Source organism: Malaya genurostris, chromosome 1 (genome assembly GCF_030247185.1).
Source record: "Malaya genurostris strain Urasoe2022 chromosome 1, Malgen_1.1, whole genome shotgun sequence".
Taxonomy (NCBI): domain Eukaryota; kingdom Metazoa; phylum Arthropoda; class Insecta; order Diptera; family Culicidae; genus Malaya; species Malaya genurostris.
The window spans coordinates 58,614,229-58,639,650 of NC_080570.1; the positions used below are offsets into that span (position 1 = coordinate 58,614,229).

The 25,422-nt window shown below is 36.5% G+C and overlaps 2 protein-coding genes across 3 annotated transcripts in view; one reads left to right on the forward strand and one right to left on the reverse strand.

The window, feature by feature from the left end:
* The first annotated feature begins 577 nt into the window (after window positions 1-577).
* LOC131440168 (surfeit locus protein 6 homolog) lies at window positions 578-1,756 on the forward strand. Its single transcript, XM_058611220.1, has 2 exons — window positions 578-778; window positions 844-1,756. Exon 2 carries the CDS (start codon window positions 891-893, stop codon window positions 1,701-1,703), a length of 813 nt encoding a protein of 270 aa, XP_058467203.1. The 5' UTR covers window positions 578-778; window positions 844-890; the 3' UTR covers window positions 1,704-1,756.
* Window positions 1,757-4,565: 2,809 nt separating this feature from the next.
* LOC131440166 (3-hydroxy-3-methylglutaryl-coenzyme A reductase) overlaps window positions 4,566-25,422 on the reverse strand; it is a 73,203-nt gene continuing 52,346 nt past the window's right edge. For both annotated transcript variants that reach the window (XM_058611215.1, XM_058611216.1), the window contains 4 exons: window positions 12,141-12,228; window positions 11,088-11,660; window positions 5,573-7,255; window positions 4,566-5,508 (listed from right to left, as the gene is read on the reverse strand). In XM_058611215.1, coding sequence (XP_058467198.1) covers window positions 5,406-5,508; window positions 5,573-7,255; window positions 11,088-11,660; window positions 12,141-12,228 — 2,447 coding nt within the window. In that variant the 3' untranslated portion in view covers window positions 4,566-5,405. The remainder of the gene's footprint in view (window positions 5,509-5,572; window positions 7,256-11,087; window positions 11,661-12,140; window positions 12,229-25,422) is intronic.

Genomic DNA, 25,422 nt, shown 5'->3' on the forward strand with positions numbered 1-25,422 from the left:
AAACACAACTGCTACTTATAGATTACTCAAAAGAACTGCACGACCGAGCTCAACCCAGTTGCCAGTTAGTTTATTCAATTCATCGATCTTATATACGCTAATTTTAAAGTGTTTAATAACAACTTTTCGATTGTACTAAACTACACTGTACATAACAAATACCAGTCCATTAGAACCTACGTGAAAAGTAGAGTGGAAAATATACACATAACTTTTCACGTAACTATAACATGATTATTATTTTGAGTGTACGGTATCATTGTAAAAATCCAGTTTTTTGCCTGAGTTACTTCAATACCTACTGAATAAATACCCACTGAATAAATGAAGATAAAATCATAACATTTTTCGGATTGTTTACTTCAATGCTCCCTGTATGAATTATGAAGTTACGCACTCGCGCAATTTTCATGAAATTGGCTGGTTTCCGCGACTAGGACAAATGCCGCTCGACAAAGAAATATTACGTCAGCTCTCAATAGCCCCTCACGGAACCGGAATAACGCTTTGTTCATGCGTTCCTGTTTGACGTTTATCGAAGCTCTGAAGTTTTTACATTGATTTTTTTAAGAGAACTGTCATTTCGGTTTGTTATTGTTCGAGTGTTATTCAGTCGCATTGTAGCTCGTCAATTCATTATATGTCGCACGAAACCATATGGATATAATCAACATCAACATCAAAAATATCTGCATACGATTTTCAATTGAGTAAAGACTTTGTTCAAGCAAATAACGACGTTGAATTCATGTGAGATTGAGTCCAAGAACACATTGAGGTGAGAATGATAAAGAATACGAAATCTGAAAGTTTGTGGAATATTATAACTCCGAACTGTTTCAGGTTTTGTAGTTGTAAAGGAAGCATTCATCAAATTATTCTCAATTATAATGGGCACTCAAACCAAATTCGAGCTATTAGAGTTACTAAATAAAACAAATGATAAATATTTATACTTATTGGAAGCATTCAAAATTCCTAGTGCCAATACAGACAAAAACGAGCACAGTGATCTCCTACTTCAGGACACACAAGTTGAACCGGATGATTCAGAAGAGGAGCGAAACACACAGCTTAAGGTGATGCAAAATAAAATCTCTTCAAAGTGTATACAACGAAAACGTAAGAAAATGGGAGCAACAAAATCAATACAAAAACCTAACAAATTTCAAATGCGCCCTAATGTACAAATTGCCGAAAAAAATACGAACCATAATGGAAACACACAAATCAAGAAGGAAAAAGAGCTACTTCCAGTTTATAATGAAATGGGAAAAATCGTGTTCCCGAAAATTCAATTCGACGAAAATGATGTTTCGAAAAAAGGAGTCGAAACAGACGCAAAAAAGATGCTCCGCCAAGTACTCAAAGAGCAAAAGCAACTGAATGACTTGAAGTCTTCTGGTGATACCACCAAATATGAAAAGATAAAGAACGCAAAGTCTTGGAATCGTGCCACAGCTAAGGTATTAGGTCAAAAAATCAGAGACGACGTTGGATTACTATCGACAAAAATTAATAGACGAAAGAAGCAAGTTTCTAAGTCCAAGCAAGAATGGTCAGAACGAATTAAGAAAGTTGATCGTGCGAAGCATTTAAAACAAACAAAACGAATGGAAAACATTAAACAGCGTGCCACCCAGAAGAAAAATAAAAAAATGAAAAAACTAGCCAATAAGGGTCGAATTATTCCGGGATTTTGAGTAGGTTCTAATTTTCATATAATACAGTGAATAAAATCGTTTTACTAAGTTTATTGTCACGATTCTTTTTTATTTTTATTGTGTGTTCAACTATTCTGGTGGGAAGAATTATTGAAAAGTTTTATTTGTTTTTGAAACAATTTTTTAAAGTCTACTTTAATTGGAACTTCTTGATTAACGGTAAATAATCGAATGTTTGGTCCTAATTATAGACGTAAGAAAATGTTATCGTGACATGGTAAGAATTGATTCCACACGAATTTCATCCTTGTAATGTTTTTGTATGCTATGAATCGGTAAAGTCTGTCGGAAAAGAATGGTCAAAATCTACTAATGGCATATAGAAGCACTCTCTTAAACAACTTTTCAAACTAAACAAAATAAGCAAACTACGTGTTCGATGTTTGTCTAATCGTATTCCCATCAAATAACTGCAAAATTCAAACCTCCATAATCGAGATAGATATTAATTCTACGCCGAGTTTTATATGATATTTTAGCACTTTCTTTCTACGTAGGCATCAAGTTAAATATTAATAAACTCAAATACCCTTTTTATTTCGACTCTGTGGTTCCGCGTCTAAGGCACTGGTCTCGCAAGCGCACCGTTGTTTGTTCTCGAGTCTCAACCTTAAAGAATTCTCATTGTCAGTAAACAAATGGGACTATGCAATTTCCCTTTTGTTCGCCTTCGGCATCGATCCCTTTTTCACATTTTCGTAAGAAGTGAAGCATGATAAATGTCGTTGGTTGCGTTCAGCGTGAACCGTTTCACCAGGCTTTAGAAGGTTATAGCAGACAAGGCCGTCGAGAGAAAAAACCGGGCCCGGTGGGATTCCAATACGGACGGACCCCCTTCGAAAACACCTCTATCTTGGAGGATTGAACGAGCAAAAAAAAACGTCCCTGATAGCAGATGACACCACTCTGATCCCAAAAAACACAGAGCATGGCCTTCTTTCCGAAGAGATGTGACCATACGGTCAATTTGGCTTAGTCGTGCGATCAACATGATATCTTTCGCTTCGGATTCTCCAAACAGACATTATTTACATCGGCAGTAACAATTCGATACAAAAAAAAACTTTACAAGACAATTCACAAATGGGTTTTGGGTTTTTCAGTCAATTCATGCGGCACCCATCTTCCGACCTTCAAAATCTTCAAATGGCTTTTAAACGCAAAGAAATGGATTCTGGGTCACATTCAACTGTTCTGCTAGTTGTTGTTGCGCTTGACCATCATCTCCGTCCATCAATGTTTGCAATGCGGTGTTTTCGAACATTTTCGATGGTCTACCACGGTCTTGATTCCTCTCATCAAAATCATCACTTCTAAAATTTCGAAACCACTCTTTGTACTGTGTTTCACCAGGAGCATGTTCGCCGTAGGCTTCCACAAGCGTTCCATATGATTCGGTCAATATGAACAACAATTTTTTCCCTCAAAACCAGTGGTTATAACGACGGGAGATTGTTTTAAATCCAAATGATTGATTACACTGCACTATTTAGTTTAAACTCAATAAAACGCTATTTAGCATAAATTTGATTCATATAAGTAACCGGAGCGCAGCTTTGTCAGCATGACTGAAACACTCAAACATTGCGTTTGTATTGGTGAAGCGATAATCTGCGCTCCTGTTACTACTGCGCTCGATATTCGAGTTAAACTGTTACTGTTATCATGTTACTCCACCACCACGGTGTTGCTGAGTAAACCTCGAATACATTACCCGTTTTGATCTACTTATCAACCACCCTACGCGTACTGAACATTTACAGAACGGTTCATTTTTTGTTCATCGGCGAATTTATTCATCATGTATTCTGCAATGGGTTGAAATTTAACGACTATAAAAATTCATTTCCCGAAAATCTCCTGTTCGAGAATCATATCAGATATATTCAATGTGTGAACTTTTTTCTCAAATATCATCGAGCAGAATGTTCGCTAGTGAACTTTTCACAACTGATTTCTTTCTTATAGAATCAGTTTCATTGAGAACTACTGAACTTTTTCCAGTGAGTTTTCTGATCGATGTTTTTTTTTGTTCGAAAATCGCTTCTGCAAAATTTCAGTTGCGATTTTTGAAATTTCGGTTAAATCCAAACATTAGACAGTATTAAAAGTCTGTTGTAACTATTAAAATCGGTTTCATATTTGTACACCTGGTGGTACCTGGTAGTGGAATATTCAAATGTTATGACTGTGAGAATGCTCCTAACGATAGCGGCATAATGATCATAAGAAAATTGAATTTTGAAACCAAATCCTCGTACACACGGAAAACTCAATGTAACTTTCAGACACAAATACGCGTCATCAAAATAAAGTATGAGACAAACAGCCTCAAAAAGACTTCCTTGTTGAGAGCCGGTGAAACGTGTTAAGTCCAAATCGCGGATTTCCGAAGTTACGCTGTTTCATTTTGAGCGAAAATACTTCTTTGATCAAAAAGCTGCGTACATAATGAATGACTACCTTGATCAAAAAGTTCTCGGAATTTATTCAGAAAATTAAAAATACAAAATTATTCATCAAAACCGATGTTGTCCCCTTCAATGTACTCCCCATCGACCAGTGTCGTACCGAGGAAATTTGGCACCCGGGGCCAAATAAGAGATTTGCCGCCCCCATCGTTGGTTTAGCGACAAAAAAAAAAACAAAAAAGCTAAACTCCATCTCCAGAAAGCTGACTTCGGCGATCAAAAAAAAAAGCTCACAAGGATTACTTCGCCGCCCCCTAAAATTGTTGTGCCCAGCAATCGCTTCTGGAGGGATTCTGCTTACGTTTACGGTACTGATAATCGGATGTAGATATTTTAGGATACCCAAATGAAGGATGAAACCAATTTTATTTTTTTTTAATTATTTATTCTTACTCTGTTCAGTTAGCACCAAGTATTCGTTTTAGTAAAGTTATAAATAGCTTACTTGTAAGTGATTCTGTTAAGTCAAATGCCCCTGCAAAACAATTATCTTATCATTCTCTAAGAATCGTCGTTCAATTCATACACTGGCCAAACAAAGTTATCAAAAATTTGAAATTAGTTTCGGAACCTCACCATTTCATATTTCGCAAAACAGACGAATGCGGGCCATGTTGGAAATGTTGTTCTGGAGTTCTTCTATCTTTTATCGTTTTCATTCTTCGATACAGAACAAGTGACAGAGTGACATTACGAGCCACCACCTCATTTTAAATCACATCGAACTACATTGTTCAAAAGTCATCCGAGTAATTTAGAATAAAATTGTCAAGCTACATGAGAAAATCAGAAAAATCAACTAGTGAGTTCGATAGTACATCAATCATTCTACCAACTGTCGCTTCGTATTAAAATTGCTAGATTACTTATTCTTGTTTTTAAAAAAAATTAAGTTTGTCCTTTGCTTTCAGCATATAGCCGAAGTATAATATGTACAGAATAATCGCTATTTCTTTTACTTCTAAACGTTCTTCACTCCACTAGGCGCCTCACTTCATTTAAAAACTTATGCTACATTCAATAATTTATTTTCTACGTTTCCGAACATTACTATTCTCTTGCACACCCCAGTTTTCTGCTATCCAGAATAAAAATCATCCACTTTGTTTCATTCGGTAATGCGCACTGCGACCATATAATCAAGGAGAATCTAGACTTTGTCCGGATATCTCTTTCGCATTTCTGAGGTAGTTCCAGCATGTGGTAAATATCAGTGCATAACAGCAGACGTTGTGTTTGTACTAAGGCTGTTGCTGCTGCTGCTAGTGGTGAACGGTACAGCTGTTAATCCGGGGTTCATGGCTACCGAAGATCTACGAAAATAATTAAAACAAAACCATTAGATATACATCAAGCGCCCAAGAATATTCAATGTACCTATTGTGTCGCATGTGACTTTTGACTAGATCACTATTTACTAAAGCAGCCATTAAACTTAACTCTCCGGCCATTACCGTAGCGCAGATAACGCGAGCCAATTGTTTGGAATTCTCGGCCGGATGCGTAGGGTGTGCCCCTCTCACGCCAAGCATATCCAAGCAAGTTCCCTGACCGGGTAGTCCCGTTCCTCCGCCTACCGTTCCGACCTCCAGTGACGGCATCGTACAGGTCATGTACAAGTCATCGCCGTTTTCTCCCCAACATTCCATATTGGTCGAACAATTGCTACTTGTCACATTCTGGGCTGGATCTTGTCCGGTGGCAATGTAGATCGCTGTTACCATATTGGCGGCATGTGCGTTGTTTCCTCCAATACTGCCGGCTACCGCCGATCCAGTCATGTTTTTCAGTCTATTGCACTGTACCAGTGTGCGGGAGTTAGTTTTTAAAATGCTGCGCAGTTTATCTGCCGGCACTATTGTTTCGCAGACAACTCGCTTTCCACGTCCCTTGATCCAATTGATAGCAGCCGGTTTTTTATCCGAACAGAAATTGCCACTCAGCGAAATAATTTGCATATCAGGGAACGCACGTTGCACTTCCCGCAGAGCCATCTCCGATCCTTTCGAAACCATATTCATTCCCATGGCGTCACCAGTGAGTGCCCGGAAACGAGTATACAATACGGGCCCATCCATGGCTATATGACACTCTTGCAAACGTGCAAATCTGCTTGTAGAGTCAAAGGCCTTTTTGATCGTTGCGAAATTTTCTGCAGTCTCAATCCATCGTTTAGCTTGAGCTGCTCGGAGAACGTTAGGGAACTTAACACACGGAGCACGTGTCATGCCAATATCTTCAACGAAGCTGGTTACGCCGCGACATGATATAGCTTTACAACCACGATTGGTACTTGCAACCAAAGCTCCTTCCGTCGTAGCCATCGGTACATAAAAACGAGCCCCATCTAGTGTAAGTGGACCTGCGTAGCCTACCGGAATCTGAACGTAACCAAGCACATTCTCACAGCAAACATTCATGACTTTAGAATAGTCATAATTTTTGTAGGATAAATGCTTAAAGGCATTCACTGGCAGATTGGCTTCTTTCTGGATTAAATCTCGTCTAATTTTTACGCCACGTTCAGCATCGCCGATAATGCTTTCAATCTTGTACAATGGACAATGTCCATTGCCAGCTCTAACGATCATTTTGATTTCCTCGTCAGTCAAATCAGCCGCTCCCTCCTCGGATTTGTTCAAAATATTCAAACACATCTCCAGAGGCCGTGGTTCCTGCTCTACCAACTCATCATCCAAATCATCTAAATCCAGCTCGTCGTCCGCTCCCATGCTTTTCGTTCTGAGGCGTCTACCTGACATTAAACTAAGTTCACTCTGGGTAGCCTTCTCAGCTACCGGAACTATTTCCGCCAGAGTAAAGGTGGCAACGGGTTGCTTCTCTTGCTGTCTGATGGCGCTGGTTTGGGCTTCCAATTGTTGTACTTCGGCACTCAGGGCAAGCTGTTTCTGCCGTCTGGCGGCTGCAGCGGCCGCCTCGTTCGCCACCGATAGTAGAATCTGGTCGGACAGATTGTGACGGTCGAAAAAGACAAACTTGACGCCCAACGCGATGATCAGGATGTACGTCACGATCTGCTCGGTGCTGATCGAGAGCCACCTAGAATGTACAGAAGAATATTTTATCGGGTATGTTCTATGGAAGAATATGGCTTCATCGAATCAATTGTACTCAATGCATATATTTTTATGTCATAGAATAAAACGTTTCATAACCATAATGACAGTATCAACGAGCAGCAGAGTGTTGAAGACTTTACTTACATAGGTACAATCTAATTTTGCACTACATATTTCTGTGAAAATATGATTAATTTTCAAGGACAGAATTTTTTGGTAAGCTTTGATATGAATTTGAAAAATAAATATTCTTTTAAATACAATCAAAATTTAGGAAATAATAACTGTTAAAAACTTCTGCAATTCGGGAGAACTGGTTCACCAATTGGGCTTTGTGCGGAACACAACAAAATTCTCAAAAAAAAAGTTAAGACGAGATTGAAAATTGAAATCGTTTAAAAAAAGAATGGCATTCGCAAACAAGCATCCACACACTTTTTGCCAATTATCGTTTTACTTTCGTTATTGGAACACTACAGATATTTCCTATTTTTACGTTTCGTCTTCGACTGACCATGACATTAGCAGTTTATAATGAACCGTTAGGTGACGTTAGCAGTTCAACGTACACTGCTAAAGCACTGATGAGTCGAAGACGTATCGTAAAAATAGGCACTAGTCTAAGCACAAACCGATACCCATGGTTTTAAGGAGCGTATGGAAGAAAACAACTCAAAACCAAATGAAAAGTTGTCAATTCGTGGCTATTTTTTTACTTTCATTGTAGAGTGTGCTTTTATGAGTGAGATACTATTATGATAAAAAAATAATTAAACTGGAACTCATCGAGGTTCAATCAGCGATGGAAGTTCCTGTAGTTCCAAAGTCTGCTATTGGCTAATATCCGGATACGATTTGCGGGCCTCGAAAGAAATGTATTAATCCAAACTTATCTCATATGTAAATCTTGTTGGCCAAACGAACTCTCTTCTGGACTTCTTCGTATTCGGTTTCCGGTTCCGAAATCGCCGTAAGTAGTGCTCGAAAAACTTAGAGATAGATCTTATAGCTTATATAAACTGATTATATGGCTTATATAAATTGGTCTCTCATGAATAAATTTTTCACTTTTTTTACTTAATGATTTTACAGCAATTAGGGTGGAAACTGGGAAAGGTTTGACATCTACACACACCTACATTCGGCTGTTTAAATCTCGGTAAAGGTTAGTCGAGATTCGGAGAAAAAATCTAAGTGTGCAGGGATTAGAAATATTTGAATAATCCTCATTTTTGATCAAAATAGATAAAAAATATAAACGAACACCAAAAGTAGCTCGCATTCTTGCACTTCTCACCGCCTGTATTATTATCATTACTGTTGTTATTATTAATGAGAAACCCAGGTTTTGACCTTAATGATCATATCAATATTTATGATAAGTAAATATTAGACATTGAATAGATCGTATGCCTATTTAATCGAAAAATGTCGAGATCTTTTCTTTTTACCCAATTTCTATACTTTTCGGTACGACGAGAAATAATGACGTTGTGGGGTGAAATCTCTGTATTTTTATTTACCGAAAGACTAGTGAATTATTACGTCATACTTCGGCAGAAAGATGCGTTTTACCGAAACATCGGAATACTTTTTTTAAGATCTGAAAAGAACAGTGGGAATCCGAAAAAAATGGTTTGAAGTGTGATACTTAGTTTTTCATTTCTCTTACTGGATAGGTTGTGAATTCTTTTGTTTCGCAAATTATCGAAAAATATTGTCTGTTCCCTAACGGACAATCTCACAATTTTTTTCATTTTCTGGTTTCACGCGGTGCGATGCAAAATCGAAAAGCGACATTAAATAATAAGTTTCTCGTCGATCTATATAACTGGTGGTCGAAACTTCAATTTCTAAATCGGCCTCAAAACTACTTCCATTTGTAGTCATCAGTAGATGGCCAACTAAACCGATTCTGGTTATTCTTGCAAAAATTTTATATGATAGTATGATTGATATGAGAAAGGCATCATAACACCACTTGGTGGATTAAAAAAGGTTTTTTCCAGAATTTCGCACTTCAATGCGTGCGGTCGCATTTAAGAATAGCCCTCTCACAAAACAAGAATCAGTATCGAAACGACTTCCATAGTTCGATAATATTGTAGAGTAGGTTGCTGTGCACACCAGCAAGCGGACCTTCTGCGGATTCATTTTATACGCCGTTCGATGAAAACGCAGGATGAGTGCTGGATGATTACGATCAGCTCCTCCCATCACTACTCCACTGTAGTTTTTTTTTTTCAAACAGTTCAATCGATGTCTCTATGGGTCAAAACTGAATTTATTTTCTATACTGCAGAGGTGTATAAATATTCATTCAAATCGGATCAAGCTGATCCTGATTTTAATACCTTTTTTGCTGTTAATTTATGGAATCGCTCTATTAGAACACTGCACGTGTGGGTTTTGTGCGACACGCCGATACACAAAAAGAAGGTTTATTCAATCAAAACAAACTTTCGATGATGCGGTTTCAGGAATAGCTCCTAGCTTTGAGTAAGCCGGGCAAATGGGAAGATTACAGGTTTGCTTGCCCAAGTCCGCTGCTTCCGCGGATAGGCTTGGCTGCCGTCGCTCGCTTCGAAGCAGAATGTGTTTGTCATATTTTCCTTTCCCAAGGAAACAATTTCTGGTTGTTTATTTTGGGTGGTGACATTCTACAACAACAATTAGTAGGTCCGTGAATATAGTTTTCTGGATAAGGGTGTTTCTATGTTGCTTTAATTTCTAGGGAACGGTTTTCGGAAAAATTCGCACAACCTGTGCCGTCTGTAACCTCAATGCAGCGCGATTGAAAATCAAACCATAATTGAATTGTCGTTTATTAAGGTATACATTCGAATCAAATAATAAAACGATAAAAAAAACCCTGATATTTTTCTTAAGCTTTCACTTTTGACTATTTTCATTTCATCAGTCATTTTCCTGTCCATCAAAGCGATACATGAATGCTCTTAAAACACACACAAAATTCGAAAAATACGAGGCCTTTGTAAATACTCCGTTTAAGGTTTAATGATCAGCAATATAATTTCTCTTTAATATCTACACGCAACAATAAACCACCGGAATTACCCTGTTAGTGAAAAGTATATTAAATTTCTAAAAAAACACACACGCCGCATTGCCCTTAACCATCGCCCAGTTCAATCGCATAGATCTGCCGGGCTGTGAATCACATTACACTCTAGAATCGGTAAAACATAGAATTCAACCTTCTGCATCGTTGTTGTTGTTGTTGTTGTAACCTCAGTCGATTAAAGTTAAACTCAAGTCTAACTCTTTCGCTTCTGAATGAGCTAGGCGAAGCAAAGTCAGTTGAATCGTTTTGTAGCAGCCATCACTTTTATCAAAGCGATCCCCGTAACATCATATTGTGTAAGAAACCATCACAAGCATATTGTGACAGCCACTCGTAATCAGGCAACTTGTAACGGCTACGACATGATACCGAGTCCGGAGTTTTTGGAAAGCCACCTAAACCTGAACCAATTGAGTTCCTGATCAATCGGGAACGTCAAGAGTGTACCCAACGGGTCCGGAATTACATAAGCTTTAAATATGTTAATCCTGCTTGTACCCGAACCGGATATATAGTCGGTTTGCTAAAGATGTTTTTGGCGGACACGTTTGGTTAAAATAACATGTGTAACAAGTCAATACGTGTTTCCTAAAATTATTCAATCGAATAATCAAAATGTTCGTTTCATTTTAGGAAATATCAAGGACTTATGACGATTATACACTCGAAAAAATAACAGTACAATTGACAATACCACAACTAAAAAAAATCGCAAGAGCTTGCTTACCTTATAATAAATTCGGAAATTTCGTTTGTTTCAGTCTTGTTCAGTGCCGCTAGATGTTCGTGACTGTGAGATGCAATGATTTGTTCCGCTGTATCCGAATCCTTCTCAGATATGGTTAACCGACTGAGCACATGTACGATCATCAGTCCGCTGGACATGATCAGCTTCACTCGTTGCACCACAGGATTCGGTTTCTGATCTTCTTCGGTTAGTACGCGAGCCAGCAAATTTTCCTTCTTGTTTTTCTGGATTAAATTGCCTGCATTTCGTGACAGATCCAGTATGAGAGACAGACAGGCCGGATAGAACGTCATGAACACGATGTAGTTGACAATGGCCGAAAGTACAGCAAATCCGCTCAACAGCTCTAACCGTTGCACACCCGACAACGTTCCAACTCCTATGACCAACGTTTCAACCAGAGTATCCAGCGAAATTGCAGGTCCCAGAATTTCCATACCTCGGGCAATGTTCGTAGTGACTTCCAATTGGCTCGAGCCGCACAGAGCCAGTTGAGCCAGTATACCAGCCTTGGATAGATCGATCAGAAGTAGGAAAAAGAACAAAGCGTCCCTGGAAAGGAAAAGAGGGAAAACCAATTATAGAAATGCAGAACTTGTCAGGCCATAAATGATTTCTTTGAATAGCGCAAAATTAACTTATTCGTATCGTAGCAAATCATCGATTAGTGCTCCTATGAGAAGCCCGGAAAGGTCATTTGGCAACGACAAAACATTTAAAAGTCGTGAAACATTTAAAGTGTCGGTTGTTTAACCCGGAAACTGAAATCAGTCTTTTAACCTTTGTCAAAATTATGACCAGCAAACATCAATTCCGGAAAAAAAACTCCATTGCAGGCTACATAATACATCACCAGCTGTTTCTCTTGTGTTTCGTTAGCGTTTGAGCCGGTCAGCGAGATAGAAAAAAAAACTCTATTACCTAACCGAAGGTCGTCCGTCGGTCTGCATTTAAGCACTATAAAAAATCGCTGATCAATAATTGGTGGTGTACAACGGTGGCATAACCATGTACAAACATACATATACTCACTTGAGATCGGAGACTTCGCTGCCCAGGAAGTTGATCACCGTCGATGTGAATATGAAGCTAGAGAAAACCGTAAATAGTCCGGCAATGCCTGCAAAGACGGATGAGAAAAAAAAACTTGTTTTAATCAACCATTTGATATAATGAAGTATTTCACATATATTCTTTCAACGTTTGTATTGTGAAATCGCAAAGAAACTGTTTATCGATATTGGAGATATTTATTCAATGATTTGAATTTTTCTAATTTGAATAAAACTTCGTACACGTTTTCAGAATTGCACCCAGAGTATTGCAGAATTCTGCAGATTCTTTTTTGCTTACAACTCTACTAGCTGGAGGAATGTTAGAACCTAAGGGCATATTCAGTAGTGTTCTAGTTCTAGATGCATAATTTATGTCAGTTACAAAATTTAAATCTGGATTTTATAACAAGAAAAACTGGCAACCCCAGCAGTGTTTTACTCGTGTTTCAAATATACAAAAAATAATCAAATTTAAAACTGGTCTACGATGCCGTTCTATTTTTTGTATATTTGAAACACGAGTAAAACACTGCTGGGGCTGCCAGTTTTTCTTGTTATTAAATCCAGATTTAAATTTTGTAACTGGCATAAATTATGCATCTAGAACTAAAACACTACTGAATATGCCCTAAGAGCAAATTCAGCAGATAGAAGTTCTATATGGAAAATCTATAATAGAACAGAAACTGGAACAAACGTATCCCCAGCAAGCCGTTCTAGTTTTATTTATTCGACCAGTTCTACTGTCAAATTTAAAACTGGTCTACGATGCCGTTCTATTTTTTTGTATATTCGAAACACGAGTTAAACACTGCTGGGGCTGCCAGTTTTTCTTGTTATAAAATCCAGATTTAAATTTTGTAACTGACATAAATTATGCATCTAGAACTAGAACACTACTGAATATGCCCTAAGTCAATTCCATTTTTGGATATTGTTGTTGTTCAACGGCAAAAAAGGCGTATACACTTTGAGAGTGGCCTTAATCAAAAATAAATTACCAATTTGGTTACATTTCGTTAAATAAGAGACGAAGCTTTATAGATGCTTTTAAGATTTCATGTCGATTCACGCTGGATCACCCTCTGTTCAAATGAAAAGTTAGATCCCACAATTCGAAAGCCATAAGTCCACCAATAAGCACTCAGAGCCTGAAACATAGTTGTTAGCCAAATAATCAGCTCACTTAAACAAAACAATGCGCATATTCCACGCATCGTCGAGTTTCCGGTAATTGGATTCATAGTTAGTTATATACGCCCCAAACAATATGAGAAAAACAAGATAAAACTAGTACTTAGATGCGTCTCTACCATCAGATATTACAGTACAATCTTCCCGAATAAAATTACTGACGGGCGAGAGATGCATCTGAGGTGGTCTATTTCTTTTGCATGGAGAAACCAATTCGACTCAAAAATGATTCTTAAAACGAGCGAATGTATTTTTGCATGCATCACTTTCTTCAAATCGTTGTAACTCGGAAACTGTAAATTGTTCAAAAATTTTGTCCAACACGAAGTTGTACAAAAACGGTTGGGTACTCTAAAAAATATACACTGAAAAATACTATTTCTAAAATTGGAAAATTAACAAAAAATTAAAAATTTTAAAAATAAGATTTCTGTAGTTTTTTATAACATAAATTTTAAATGAAATCAGCTATTCCGGAGCCGGAAGTGAATCGAATGAAATTTAACAGCAACTACAACAGACCAAAAGACCTTTTAGTTTAGCCTAAATCGGTTTAAGCATCTCTGAAAAAAACGAAGTGAGTTCCGTTTTAGAGTTTTGACCAGTCTATATTATTTGCACATACACACACATGCATACGCAGACATACACACACGGGAGGGTCGAGTGTCATATACCGTTCGAATGAGTTCGTCGAGATCGCAAAATAAATGTGCAAACAATATACACTGGATTTTCTCGAAGATGGCTGTACCGATTTTTACAAAGTGGTATTACTTTCTCGTAGAACTTGTATAATTTTATCCGTATACGGCTTTCGGTTCCGGAACTGCAGGGTCATATGTACGAGGAATATGCACTCAATTTTCTCAGAGATGGCAGAACCGATTCTGACAAGCTTAGATTCTAATGAAAGGTCTTACAATCCCATAGAACGAAATGTTTTATGATCTCATAGGATGATATTGAATTTTTAGATATCATTCGATCTTCTAAAAATCGCTTATTTTTTGCATTCTACAATGACAGTGGTCGTTTCGCAGAATGAGTCATTTTCTGAAAATCATCCAACCACCGAAAGCCCATTTGCCGAGTTTATTATTTCTCGTAAAAGTAGTGCTCAGCACATTTTTTCAATTTTTTTCTGCTCCTACGGACATTTGTTTTCACCAAAATACGAGACATTTTCCCGGAAGAGCGCAAGATGTTCATGCACAAATAATAATATATCAAAAACTGTTCTAAATCGAAGATTGTCAAGAATGACTTGTAGTACAAAAGTTGTAACGGGAGTTTTTCAAGGAGGTTTGTTTTTTTCAATAAGAATTACTCTATTGTCTGAAACTTGTTTTGACGGTGTAAAGTGACGTCTCTTGTCAGTATTGTTTAGCAAATCATCATGAATAAGTTAACTCAAGAACAACAAAATTCTTTAAATATCAGTGTTCAAAATAGTCGAGGCAGCCATATGCCAGAAATCATATTTAAATGTCAAATGTCAAGAAATTATCCACCAATTAAAAATAATTAACCATTTCGTAATTTGGGATGTGTTTTATTTAAATTTCAAATCAGTAAACCCTTTATTAGATTCTGAAATGACCTGTAAGGAGTATATAAAATACATTGATTTTAAAGCGTCAGACTTCTTGGATTTATTTTCCGTATTTCTAAGAACTTTAATGATAGTGGGCCGTATGAATAAAACGTAGCATGCTTGAATTTCGGTAGTAAATGCTACGTGTGGATCACGTTACTGCCAAAACATGCTACAAACTGTAGTATTTACTACAAGTTTTCGGTAGGTAGCCCTAGAGGTTGCTACTCGTGTGTTTGCTGATAAAGTGAAGTACAGAAATTAAAAAAGTGGCATTTTTACAAATGTAAGTACGTCTCTTGCTTTGTGCATGCTTATGCCAGCTTTTCCGGCTCTGTGTCGATACGGTACTTGTTTTTTATTCATACCAAACCGCGTTATACTCTGTGGACTTTGTTTTTGAGAAAATACTACAAACAACAGACTTTACTACATTTTATTCATACGGCCCAGTGTCTTGATTAGCCTACCCATCTTCACGATATTCAACACCTTGAAATAATCTTACGAAACTTCGTTCGGTTCACACTTCGTCGTCCTTCGTGAAGAGATCCATTCAATCTTCCCAGCTACGAAGATCGCTGTAAGTTGATTGAACAGGATCTGCTCTCTGTTCGACGTGAAGTTTGTTAGATAACTTTTGTTGTGAGATTACCAAAATTTTCAGCTGTCGGCTGTGAAATTGCAGCATTGAAATTTTCGCAATACCAACATCGAACAAACGAGGCCACCGTAAAATAACTGAGTTGGGATTGAATCCGCTACTGGTTTGAAAACGAAAAAATATGTTATCTCTTTTTTAGTTTTTCTGATGAATAATCATAACTTGACATTAGGTTTTCTGGGGTTTGCATTGTATTAAGAATCCAGAAGTCCACACACAAAACAAAGTCATCCTTTGTTTAGTAGACGGTAGCATAGTTACGATGTAGATTCAGAAGCAAAAAGCGTTTAGATCAGAACCACAGATAAATACGTATTTGCATTAACGCTTTGATATTATCCACACGTAAAATGAATAAATATAAACGCTTCGCATTAGACTTCAACTGGCATAGGAAATCGTACCAAGACTGAACATGTGGTGCCTACTTGTCACGAATGTTGTTGAGATGAAAATTATTATCAGTGAACATGCGGAACAGTTTAAAGAAAATGGTAGCATATTTCCAATATGGAATTTGAAAATACTTGAGAAAAAAAACATAAATAACGTCTAACCATGCATTACGATAGGTGTCATGAAGATTTGAACTGGTATGAATGGCTTGAGATAAACAATTGATGCGGAATTTGAATTATACTTCATCCATTCATATACGATTTCGATTCTTAAAAGAATAACCGAAATCGGTTTGTTTGACCGTCTACTGATAAAAACCATCAATTGGAAAAAAATTGAGGTCGATTTAGAAAATTTTTAAAGGTTTTTCCCCATTTTCAGTGATGGTATACAATTTTTAACCCACTTTACCCTATATTTCCGGATCCAGATGTCGGATCCGCATGAAATTCAGGAATTACGTATGGGACCACAGGACCTTTCATTTGAACCTAAGTTTGCGAAAATCGGTCGCGCCATCTATGAGAAAGGTTAGAACACATATTTTCATTTTTTTTGCGCATTTTACCCCATAATTCCGGAACCGGAAGTTGGATCCAAATAATATTCAGGAATTTTGTATGGGACCACAAGACCTTTCATTTGAAGTTTGTGAAAATCGGTTCAGCAATCTCCGAGAAAAGTTAGTGCAAAAAAAAAACGTTACATACATACACACACACACACACACACACACACACACACACACACACAGAGAGAGAGAGAGAGAGAGAGAGAGAGAGAGAGAGAGAGAGAGAGAGAGAGAGAGAGAGAGAGAGAGAGAGAGAGAGAGAGAGAGAGAGAGAGAGAGAGAGAGAGAGAGAGAGAGAGAGAGAGAGAGAGACATTTTGCGTACTCGACGAACAGAGTCGAATGGTATATGACACTCGGCCCTCCGGGTCTCGATTAAAAAGTCGATTTTCACAGTGATTGCATAGCCTTTCTATATGAGAAAGGCAAAAACTAAAATAAAAAGGAAGAATTCTTAGGTTTTTACATCTTTTAGTACAAGGGTGAATTTATTTTATTACCATTTAATTCTGCTATAAGTATATCACGTCACTATTCACATTCATTGTGTATCTCCCAACATTTTGAATCATGTACAATGAACGTCACATCACAGATACGTTGAGCTCTCGACAGTCGGCTGTCGAAAGCGAATAAAGAAATCATAAAGAAGTTGATGAACTTTTCAAAGCGATATAAGATTCTAGAAGATAACAACACCGAAATTAATGCCCTCGTTATAGACCACTCTCAAGCTATTCTAAGCAGAAGAATAAAAACAAATTATAAATAGAATCCGCTCCAACAGTAAGAAATTTGGGAGCCTGAAGCACCTTTTTTCAAAACTTCGTTTTGACCTTCAAAACTGTTAATTGCCGTTGCCGTTTGCTTCGGCCCAAGAAATATTGGAGACATTTTGTCGAAGGTTTGTCAAGAGAAACTTCAATGAGCACTCTTTGGAACACGGCCCCACGAATAAGGAATCGTAACGTGGCCAATGAGAGCGGGGAATACTAGAATCGATGAATATTTGACTTTGCTCAGAATATGTTCCTACGCAGAGCGTTATTTGGGAGTCTCCTTCAAATAATGGATCCATTGATATAAATAGTATTGTTTTCAAATGTAAAAACAAACATGTTCACATTATAATTATTCCAAAAACAAATTTCTTGAAACTGAGTACTATTTAACTCACTCCTTCCTGATGCAGGTGTCAATCCAATTACCGAAAACTGGATGCCACTTTAAGTGCATGTAGATACTAAACTAGTGATACCTAGAAAATCCACTTGAAGAGTATGTTTCGATTGTAATGTAAACAAACATTCAACTGGCATTGCAGTCTGAATATCTCCGTAACGATCACGGTTGAAATTGTTCAATTTCCCACTTGAATGTGGATTTTCGCGGGCAGAGCAAAACCGACGATAAAAAATACCTACCAAATACGAACGCACGTAAGCGAAAATGGTTGCATATAACAGCCACCGAGCATTGCGTACACAACTGACCAAAGCGACATTGACATTCTGTACGGGCATGCTGGGTTGGCAACTGCAATGAATTACCGGTTCGGGTAGATACGTAAGTCAAGTGGTTGCCGTGGACATATTGGAAGAGTAAAGGAAACACAACCACCAATACCAGTTGCCGTTTACTTTACGGACATGGAAACGTAATTTCAATTTAATACATCCTGTACTTGGCGAAACCTTTAGGTATCAAAATATCAGGTTCTATTCAGTTGACTTTTGAGCATTTCAACAAAATATCGGAACTCAACTATCTTTTACTGCGTTTCGTTGTTTTACATGTCATAGTAGATTGAAAACTCATTTTTGTTCTATTCCCTGCTGATTAAGACAGTAAAAAAAATCCCGATAGCGTCATTCTACCCCACATTGTACATTTTACCGATAAAAACTGGAAAAATCGCATATGTTTTACCTACTTTGCGGAAAGACTACTACTCACTCTGTTGGTGTCGCGGAGTAGGTGATATACACAAGTATCGCGCTATTGATTTTTTTTTATTTAAATATTTATTTAAGTCTGATCAAAAGCGCACAACTGTGTAATTTCAGTAAAGTAACAAAACATTCCAGTATTAATGATAATTTTGCAAGAGGTGTAGGATCAGCCGGAGTAGTTTCAATTTTGTTTAGGCTTTTTTACTCCCCGGTTCTTTCATTTTCTTCGGAATTATTGATTTCTTATTTTGTACAAACGCCACTTATGCGTAGAATATGTGTGTAAAAGGATTTTTGGAAACGATTCACATTTCTAGAAGGAGGTACATTCGAGACACTTTGAACGGGTTATTCTTGAACTCATGTTTTTCATCTTCAAGCAAAATTTTCTTGATTTATTGATCCGATTCATACTATTCAAAATTTGCCTCGAAGGACAGTACATCGAAAAAAACTACGTTTTTTGCACGCATTTTATTCAAAAATAGTGAATAAACACTAACTTAACACTGAAAATAACTATTCGAGCACTGAAAATAACAATACGAGCTTAGTTTTTAGCCAAAGATTTTGGGTACTTTTAGCCAACGATTTTGAATACTTTTTCATATTATATTTCAAAAGTTGTAATGGAATCCGCTGCAAATATGCCTTTGTCAGGGCACAAAAAAAAGTTCAAATTTGTCTGACCTGGGTACAGTTTAGAAAATTTATCTACTTGGGTACGGATTCGACTCTGTAAGCTTTGTACCAGGTCACCGTTTCTTTCTCGTAATGCACTGATATCAAATCCAACCAAAAGAGTATTGATTATGATGTTCCCTTAATATGGGGAGTAGGCACCATTGGTGGTTCAATGCATAGGGCGCTGGTCTTACAAGCCAGTTGTCGTATGTTTAAGCCCCGACCTGAAAAGATTCTTATCGTCAATAGGATCGTAGTACTAATCGACTAATACTATAGTACTATAGTCATACAATGAAGCGCTAAGAATCGACTGCGAAGTCTGTTGAAACAGAAACGCCAGACTCCACGTCAGGCTTTTTCTGCATCTTGGAAGTCCTCAGTCCATTTCATGTTTTTGCTAAATTAACGGTTCTCATGGGAGCTTCAAGATTTTTTGCCACGGACTCTGAGATTTGCAGATAAAAATGTAAAAAAAATACACATTAATAATATCAACCTTTGAAACACCATTTGATAACAACAAAGGCGCTTTAAAATCGTGTTTGTTTATGCTTTATGGTACACCCCATATTTATTTTCATCATCTCAGTCATTTTTTGGTTCCACATCCCAATGGAAATGTGTTTTTAAATCCAATAAAAACGAACAAAAATAATCATTGATAGCCGTTACTTTGCAGCCGGTATTTTGTATTTCGGCATGACCATAGTATTCAAAAATAATGAAGTTAATTTGAGCTGAGGTCTACTTCAGACCACCCGTAATTGCGTGATTGACCGAAGGAGTAATTGTCATGTTTGGGAGAAGCAAATCATTCAAATTAAGATGTTGAAAATCAGAAAACAACATGAAAAAATGGGAAAAAACTGTAATGTTCATAGAAGCTTAAAGAGATAGATACGAAAGAATTCTGTCGATAAATTAAGAATACACTGAAGTCTTTTTTAATGCGAGTTTACGTACCGTATAAAAAACGCATAACTCTGAAAATTCGCATAAAAAAACCACATAACTCTGAAACTTCGCATAAAAAAACCGCAGAAAGGAAACCGCATAACTCTGAAACTTCGCATGAATAAAAACCGCAGAAAGGAAACCGCATAACTCTGAAACTTCGCATAAAAAAAACCGCATAACTCTGAAAATTCGCATAAAAAAGTCGCATAAAAACCGCATAAAAAGACCGCACGAGAAAAGACCTTAGTGTAAATATTTTTAAGTAACTGAATGTTGAACGTAATTGAAGGGAAATTGGTAAAAAAAACAAGAACAATCAAATATTTAAAAAAAACAAGAGCTATCAAATATGATTAAAAAGATACTCTTGAAATTGTGACTTTTTACGACACGCAAGGAGGAACCCAGGGGATCTATTCTTGGCTAAGTATTATTCAGCACTCGATTCCTGTCCGGAAAAAGATTATACGCACTATCAATATCCTAGTGGAGCCCAGCCTTTTCAAAAATAATAGGCAAAATTCACAATCAAAACTGAAAATTCTTATATCATTTCATTATCTCGAAGAAAGATCTCAAGTTTGACTGTATTTTTAACCAACTCTGATAGAACCTCCTCTCAACCATCGAGGATTTCGTAAGATCATTGTAAACAACATTAACTAAAGAATTGTTTATAATTTAAGCTATAAACTAATAAGCTATAATAAATCGTTCAATTAAAGTGCAATTTGGTAATGATCCTTGAGTCTACACGGAAAACCCTCCAATCAAAAAATTACGATCTCGCAATTTTAAATTTTTGCAGTTGTTGTTTTAACTAATAATTAGTTGATTCAACCAATTTTCTATTTGATTTGAACATATTGAAGTAGTTGAAAAATATGTTGTTTTTGATGCTGTCTAATGTCAAAAACAGCACAAAGCAAAACAAAAATCGCAATGGAAAATCAACCATTACTTTAGTTGAAATTCAAACATTTTCATGCAAACGAAATTCGCTTATTATATACGTTTGTAAAACTCTTATATAACTTTTGAATGATAGTAAATTAATGTTTATCATAACACTAGTTGTCAGAATATTAATGTGATGATAAATTATCTACATCTTTACTGCTCTGGTGTTACAAGAAGGAACGATTGATATAAAGTAGTGCTATGCACAGAACTGATAGCCGTTAAAGATATTGCAATTAACAAAACGTGTTTAACCGAAACTAGAACCCAGTGAATTGTATGCGTTTGAATTTTGGTCTTAAAATCAACTTGATTCTCCATCGTGAAATGTATGTTAATGAATGAGCATCATGTTATCTTCAAGTCATGTATAAAAATTGTATGAACAAAGCGATTAAATTGAAAATGTTTAATATTCATTCATATAATCTGTTGAAACTGTAAGTTGCTATGGCTCAAAAAATAAAAATTAGTGCATTCGGTTCGACTTTTTGCTCGTAAGTAAGATAGTGGTCACAATTGACACCAGCATTACTAAATGACAGTATATTAAAAACAAAAATAAAAATGGTTTCAGTGAATAATTCATTTAATATAAAGCAACAACAACATTAACTTTTATTTATACCGTCATAACATAATATATTATTTATATTGAATATTACATATTTTTTTATATATTTTAACATACCGAATTTTCATTTAAAAAATCAGAACGTATATCAATAAGGAATATTTTATTGTCATTCAAAATCAATAATTTTGCTTAAGTTGAAATAACTAATCGTAATTTCTAAAACAACTAAAACCGATTTGTTTTTCAACTCACATAACTGTTAAATCAAAAACAAGGTCGGTTGTTGTAACTAAAATCTTCATTGAAATTGAAAGGCGTGTGTGTCTTGACTAACTGACAGCATCTTATTTTCAACCAAAAATTTTGTTATTTCAACCATCGTTTCTGTTGTTTGTTTGTTGATCGAAAAACAAAAATGACAGTTTAGAAAACATTATAAACAATCGATTAGTTGTACCAAATTTTAACCAATCAAATCTAATATTTTGGTTGTTTCACGATCGCGAGGAGTTCCGTGTAGGTTTTTGATTCTCCAAATGTAAAAACCACTAATACCTACCGCCATATGCTAGACAGAAAACAAAAAAGAAACAAATACTTGGTCACTGCAACAATGCGTGAAAGCGCTAGTCAGTTCTGTTGAAAAATACTAAATTCACATCACGTGGGACGCCTCATGCTTTACTCGTGCTCGCGCGGTTTCAGAAACTATCCTACCTTGCTCCTGCGTTCCTATGTTAAACGAACTTTATGAACGAGCAACCTATTGATTCACTTGAAAACTTTTTTACCTTACGACCAAACTGGCGGGAAAGATGCAACCGCCACAGTTCGTGTGCGGTGTAACACAAAAAAAAAGAAAAACACAAACACGTGTGCTATTACATCGTACGTAATCTATTACTAAACAGATAATGCAACTGGCGCATTCATTTTTGTTGTTGTTGTTGCTGTTGTTGCTCCCACCCACCCTGGCTACCTACTTTGCAGGATTTAAAGTCATAATGGTTAGCGTAAAATAGGCAATTTTTGCAATAGCACGATGTCAAGATCTAGTACATTTCACAGCTAGTTTGCGTCTTGGCTAAATATTCTATTAAACTGAAATATATGGAGTACCATGACTCACGTGAGAAGTTGTTTTCGTGTAAGTTTTGAAACATTCGATAAACCTACGTTGTTCTGTTCAAGAACTCTTCAAAATGACACAGTTGAAATTTTGTAGCCACAGCGAATCAAAATTTTCAAAATAAATCAGACTGACGCATAAACCTCTCACGTTCTCGTATCAGTGCCTCCCGTGTGACGTATAACGAATACAAACAGTTCACGTGAAACATCGAGTGGTTCAAGTTTCTGCGTCAATCCAATTTGGTAAAACCCACGTGTACAAAAATAAATTTCTTGAAAAAATGCGTTACGAAACGAACAAAACCCATCCTACCTAATATATGATTTACATAAATTTTTAGACATTGAATTCGATACACGGGTGTCAAAGACCATCAATGATCTTTTGTGAAGTGTAAAGTCTACAGTGGGTGAATGCAGTGTCGTTCGAATGCATATTAATACATCAATTCAAAGACTCTTCATTCTAATCTAAATCGTTTGTACATTTTACACTTACGTACATGAATATCTGACAACATTGCGAGTTCTTTTTCGATCAAATGTACACATGAAAGTTGCTGTTTTTTCCCCGTCAGGGCAGAATCAATGTCAACAAAGTTGATCTTGAATCGCCGTCAGCGCAACGTAAACCAGCGCAACAGCACATGGTAAGGCAATACCGTCGAGTACAAAATTCGAATGCGAAATATTCAATGTGGATATTTTTGAGAACTTCGAACCATTGAACCAATTTGCAATCAATGTTTAGTTCAATATCCAATAAATACGATTAAAACAAAACTGAAACATAAAAAATCAATGGATTATTGTTCGAAAAATGTAGGTACTGGAATCTTTTCGAATTTAAATTAAACTGTCATCTCAACTCACCACTAGAGCACTAATCACACCCCGGTACGGTTCATAGCTAGTGGCACAATTAAAAGTGCACCTAGAGATGTCGTAATATCGATCGATTAATCGAATAATCGAGTAAAGGCACAGTTAATCGAATGAAATTTAATCGACTGAATTCTTTCAGATAATCGCAGTAATCGATTAATTTCCTACGATTATTGGTTCGATTAGTATTGCGAATTTCAGCTTAGCATAGAATGCGACGGAATCGGAATCTTTTTTAGCGAACTATGCAGTTTTGCAGACTTTTTAGAGGTTTTCGAAGTTTTTTCAGACAGTATCTAATCTAGATCGATTAGAAAAAAATCGTCTGGTGAACCAAGGGCAATTACAGATTCAACATGAAATTTTCTTTTACGACAAGATATAATTATTTGTTCATTTGAAGCCTCAATGAGTATATGTATCTGTCAAAGATGACTTTAATTTTAAAGGAGATGATATACAATTTTTCATAGTAGTATATTTTTTTAGTTAAAATCGAAAGTGTTTCAAGTAAAGCAGTAGGTGAACACAAAGATTTCGATTAATACCAATTTAAAAATTATGCTTGTGACTTGGGGTCTCGAAGAGGATGAACTGATGCGAATGACAGGTTCGCTTCCTTTGCGGCATTCTGTCGCTTTTTGGCGCATCGCAGTCTTTGCTAACCGCCAGTGAAAATTACAATACAATAAAATGAAAGAAATGACTCCAGTTTCACTTATGTTCATTATAATCTTCTCAATTGTATTCCTCAAATTTGGTTTCGTTTCATTTTGTCAATGAGTTGAGAGGTTTTAATGGATGCCATGTGCACAGATTTTCATTGTACACAGTTATCAAAAACTGCACAAAATTCTGTTGATTTTGTCGTGAATACGACTTACTTTACTATGGGGTGCCTTTTCAAAATTTACCCTCTGAGAGAGTGATAAGTTTTTGATCGTGAATATCTCTTGTTGTATCTAATGAATCAACATAATTTTTGCTACATGCCATCGGAAATATGATCACAATTTTATGATAAAATTTTCAGTTGTGTGGCATAATCTCAAATAGTTCAAAATTCAACTTTTCTGAAATGTTTGGTATAAACGAGTATCAAAGAGGATAATTCATAAGGCGCGTTTCCTTTCTCGTATTTTTAAAGCTCATAGCTCAGTGATCTATGGAAGGATTTATATAATCTAACTACCAATAGAATCGAAATTTTTCAACTTAAACGTGTATAGCAGAAGTATTGAAGTATTTCAATAGTACACTGTTGAAAAACCCATGTCAACACCAGCCAATCAGAACGCGTTCTGAGGAAGAGAACAAAATATCTGCTGCTGTACAACAAATCGTTCAAGAAAAATGTTACGAAAAGTTGTGAATATCGTAGTGAGTTCCTCAATTTGGTCCTTCTGAATGCTAGAAACGAATCCCTACAGCATATTGATAGTTTCTTTCAATAAATTATGCAAATCCGAAATGAAATAATCGACATTAAAATTCTGTATGCGACTAATTTTATAGCCATTAGGACCGCCCATTAGTGAAAAAGCTACAAACGAAATCACATAAAAGGGAATCTCTTAACAAAATTTGAATCAGTTTGGATTCTATCGCCACTGCGAGCAGATGTATTTTGTGTCGTCTGCACAGCTAGTTTCGCTACCGACAAGAGCGATTACGTCACAGCTGCCA

What these genes read in the sequence shown, in the direction of transcription:
- LOC131440168 (XM_058611220.1), top strand. Translation starts at nt 891, where the DNA reads ATGGGCACTCAAACCAAATTCGAGCTATTAGAGTTACTAAATAAAACA.